Source organism: Mus musculus, chromosome 9, assembly GCF_000001635.26.
Source record: "Mus musculus strain C57BL/6J chromosome 9, GRCm38.p6 C57BL/6J".
NCBI lineage: Eukaryota > Metazoa > Chordata > Mammalia > Rodentia > Muridae > Mus > Mus musculus.
The window spans coordinates 38,605,554-38,609,005 of NC_000075.6; the positions used below are offsets into that span (position 1 = coordinate 38,605,554).

General features: G+C 34.0%; 1 protein-coding gene across 1 annotated transcript; it reads left to right on the forward strand.

The window, feature by feature from the left end:
• The first annotated feature begins 913 nt into the window (after window positions 1–913).
• Olfr914 (olfactory receptor 914) lies at window positions 914–1,864 on the forward strand. Its single transcript, NM_146786.2, has one exon. It carries the CDS (start codon window positions 914–916, stop codon window positions 1,862–1,864), a length of 951 nt encoding a protein of 316 aa, NP_666997.2.
• Window positions 1,865–3,452: the final 1,588 nt, after the last annotated feature.

A 3,452-nucleotide genomic window follows, 5' to 3' on the forward strand; every position in this document is an offset into this window, starting at 1 on the left:
AACATATATACTGTAATAAACTCAGTTATGTAATATAACATTCTTAACTGTTTCATAATGATGAATTTAGATTCCCAGAACCTGTCTATAATGTCCGTCTTTTGTATCTAGCTTTCACAACACAGAGGCCAGAGCCCATAGTCCTGCTCTGTATCTGTCAACACATCTGCTCTAGATTGTACATAATATTATGCAGAATTTTCCATTAAATGTGGTGTATTTTATCTTTACATATGGCTTCAGGTTAGGAATGATTTAAGAATCCCTGATGTACCCCTCTCTCATTCCTTCATTCAATCATAAGACTGCAGGCACAATTTCTGAAAAGATGAATGTCCAGAGACTCAGTAGACACTCTCCAACATTTTAGATGTCCTATTAAGTAATTTGATTCTCCATAAACAGATCTCATATTCTTTTATATTTACAAAGTTTCTTCAGAGACTGGCAGTAAGTTAAGCATTCCTAGACTCTAGTTTTTTTACACTTTTATTAACAAACGAGTTCTTAATATTAACTTCTGAGACGATAAACTTAGATCAGCACCAAGTTTTATAACTTCTTTCAATATTAAAAGGAAGCTGCAGGAATAAAGAGAAATGGGAATAAGGAATTCTATCCTGGTCCATTCAATTTCCTCCATTTCTCTGATTAATGAATCATGTTAGCACAAAAGGTCCTCAGTCTCAGCAAGGTGGACCATTATCAATATATTTTTCAACTGTATTTACTATTGAATTCTAACATCGGGAAGCAATTGTCATTTCACTTCATGGTAGTGTGAGTAATGGTTTCACTGATACAAGGTTGTTCTTTTCAGACACCCTCTGCTTATACTTCAAGTTTGTGAGAGAAGATATGATAGGAAATTCTGTGAAGTTCTCCAAGTTCTCTACAGACACTTGAAGGAAGAATGGCTCTGGCAAATGGCTCTTTTGTAACTGAATTCATTCTCTTGGGCTTAACAGACCAGCCTGACCTTCAAATGCCCCTGTTCCTAATTTTTCTAATAATTTATTTGATAACAGCATTTGGAAATTTGACTTTAATAATTTTAATTGTGTTGAATTCTCACCTTCACACACCCATGTACTTTTTCCTCTTTAACTTATCCTTCATAGATCTTTGCTATTCTTCTTTGATCACACCCAAAATGCTGATGAACTTTGTACTAGAGAAGAACATTATTTCTTACATGGGGTGCATGACTCAGTTCTACTTCTTTGGCTTTTTTGCGATTTCTGAATGTTATGTGCTGACAGCAATGGCCTATGATCGCTATGTGGCCATTTGTAATCCACTCTTGTATAGTGTTGCCATGTCTCCAAAGATGTGTTCCTATTTTATTCTTGGTTCATATTTCATGGGATTTTCAGGTGCCATGATCCACACAGGTTGTGTAATGAGACTGACCTTCTGTGATGGAAACACCATCAACCATTACTTTTGTGATCTCCTCCCTTTGCTGCAACTCTCCTGCACCAGCACCTATGTCAATGAGATAGAGTTGTTTATTGTAACAGGAAAAGACATCATTGTGCCCACTGTGATCATCTTTGCTTCTTATGGCTTTATCCTCTCCAATATCCTCAAAATAAGGTCCACTTCAGGCAGGTCCAAAGCCTTCAGCACTTGCAGTTCCCACATAATTGCTGTTTCTATGTTCTTTGGTTCAAGTGCATTTATGTATCTCAAACCTTCTTCAGCTGTATCTATGAATGAGGCAAAGTTCTCTTCCATATTTTACAGCATTGTGGTACCCATGATGAACCCTCTAATCTACAGCTTGAGGAATAAAGATGTCAAAGTTGGCTTGAAAAAAACCCTGAGCAGAATGTTTAGTCATAACCTAATCTCATTATAGATATAACACAGAATCTTTATATTTAGTGTATTTTTGGTGTCAGCTTTATTTCATTGTGATTTCATAATATGAAGATGGAAAGTGGATAATGACTTATTTACCATTTATAGTAAGCTAGATTTTTTTTTAATATTTACAATTACTCCTAATCATTACAGCTTGATAAGAACCACATTACATATAGTTTCTTTTGTTAATTATACTTATAGATTATCAACAATGATTCTGGTATTTATACTTCATTGCAATTGTATATTTGTAGAAGACCAATTATATTAGTTACTTGAAACAGTTACTTTTTATCACATTCTCTCTGTTCTTTCATCTTTGGCCAATGGGTGAGAAAATATCCTTTTTATGTATATATATATATATATATATATATATATATACACATATATATATATTGCATATACACATATTGTTCTACACTGACTTTTAAAACACCTGTATTTCATATGTAAATGCTATGTAGTAAACATTCATTTGGTAGCTATATTGCTGTATGACTTTAATTTATAAACTAACACATTTGCATTTTAAAAATATTTTCATTATATGAATAGTATACTGAGGCTCAGGTAAGTTCACAACTTACAAAATGATACAAGGATCCTTAATCAGAGGATAAATCTTCAGGCATTTGATTTCATGAATATCATTCCCTCTCATCCCCATATTTCTCGTTATATTACTGAATTGAAATTCAGCAATATTGAAGTTAGTGAGTTTATTACTGGAATGAAATATGAGGCAACATGTCAATCTTGAGGTTTATATGTTGTGTGTTGCTTTAGGATCTCTAAATTCATTGGGCTTTGGTACCATCATTACTTCCTCCCAAAAAAAGTTTAATGATTCATTTTAAGGGAAAAGAAGATACTTGCTGTGCCAGTAGGTGATTGGCTTAAATAAGAATCTGCTGTCTCACACAAAAAGCTTCTGAAATACTTTAGGGGGCTTTTGGCTTAGTAAGCAGGCTCTTGGTAGACAGTGGTTGTACAAAATTTACTTACTAAGAAAAAGATTGTTACAAGATAAAGATTGGTTTGTAGGAACAAATATACAGAAAGAAACCCATAAGAGCAACATCCTGAAAATAAAAAGTTGAACTATCTTCCAAATTTTACTTTACATCTTGATTATTTAACTGAAAGTGTTTGAATGGATTCATAACTTCAGCTGGTCTAGATAATAAATGAGAACAGTATAGAGTGACCTATGCCATGCCTCTTATTTTGATACCCAAACAGTCTCCAGTTGAGCACAGTTTCTGGATACATCCCACACCAGAGGTATTGCAACAATAGGATCGGGCCATTCAGGCACAAGTGGCAGCTGTTCTCCTCTCTTTTTTCTGTTAATATTTTGGATTGTTTTCCAAGTATAAATGTCTCATCTTGGTAATGACACACTGATGAAACACACTAGAGAACTAGATTGTACCAGGGTATGAAATATTCCTTTTAGCAGATATGAAGTGCTACACCAAATGTGGGTTCTTTGAGTAAATAAAAGTCCTTATTCTATTTGAACTGTCCTGGCTAGTTGTATATCAACTTGAAAGAAGCTAGAGTCATTTAGAATG

Excerpts from the sequence above, each read along its gene's own strand:
- Olfr914 (NM_146786.2), top strand. The coding sequence starts at position 914 with ATGGCTCTGGCAAATGGCTCTTTTGTAACTGAATTCATTCTCTTGGGC.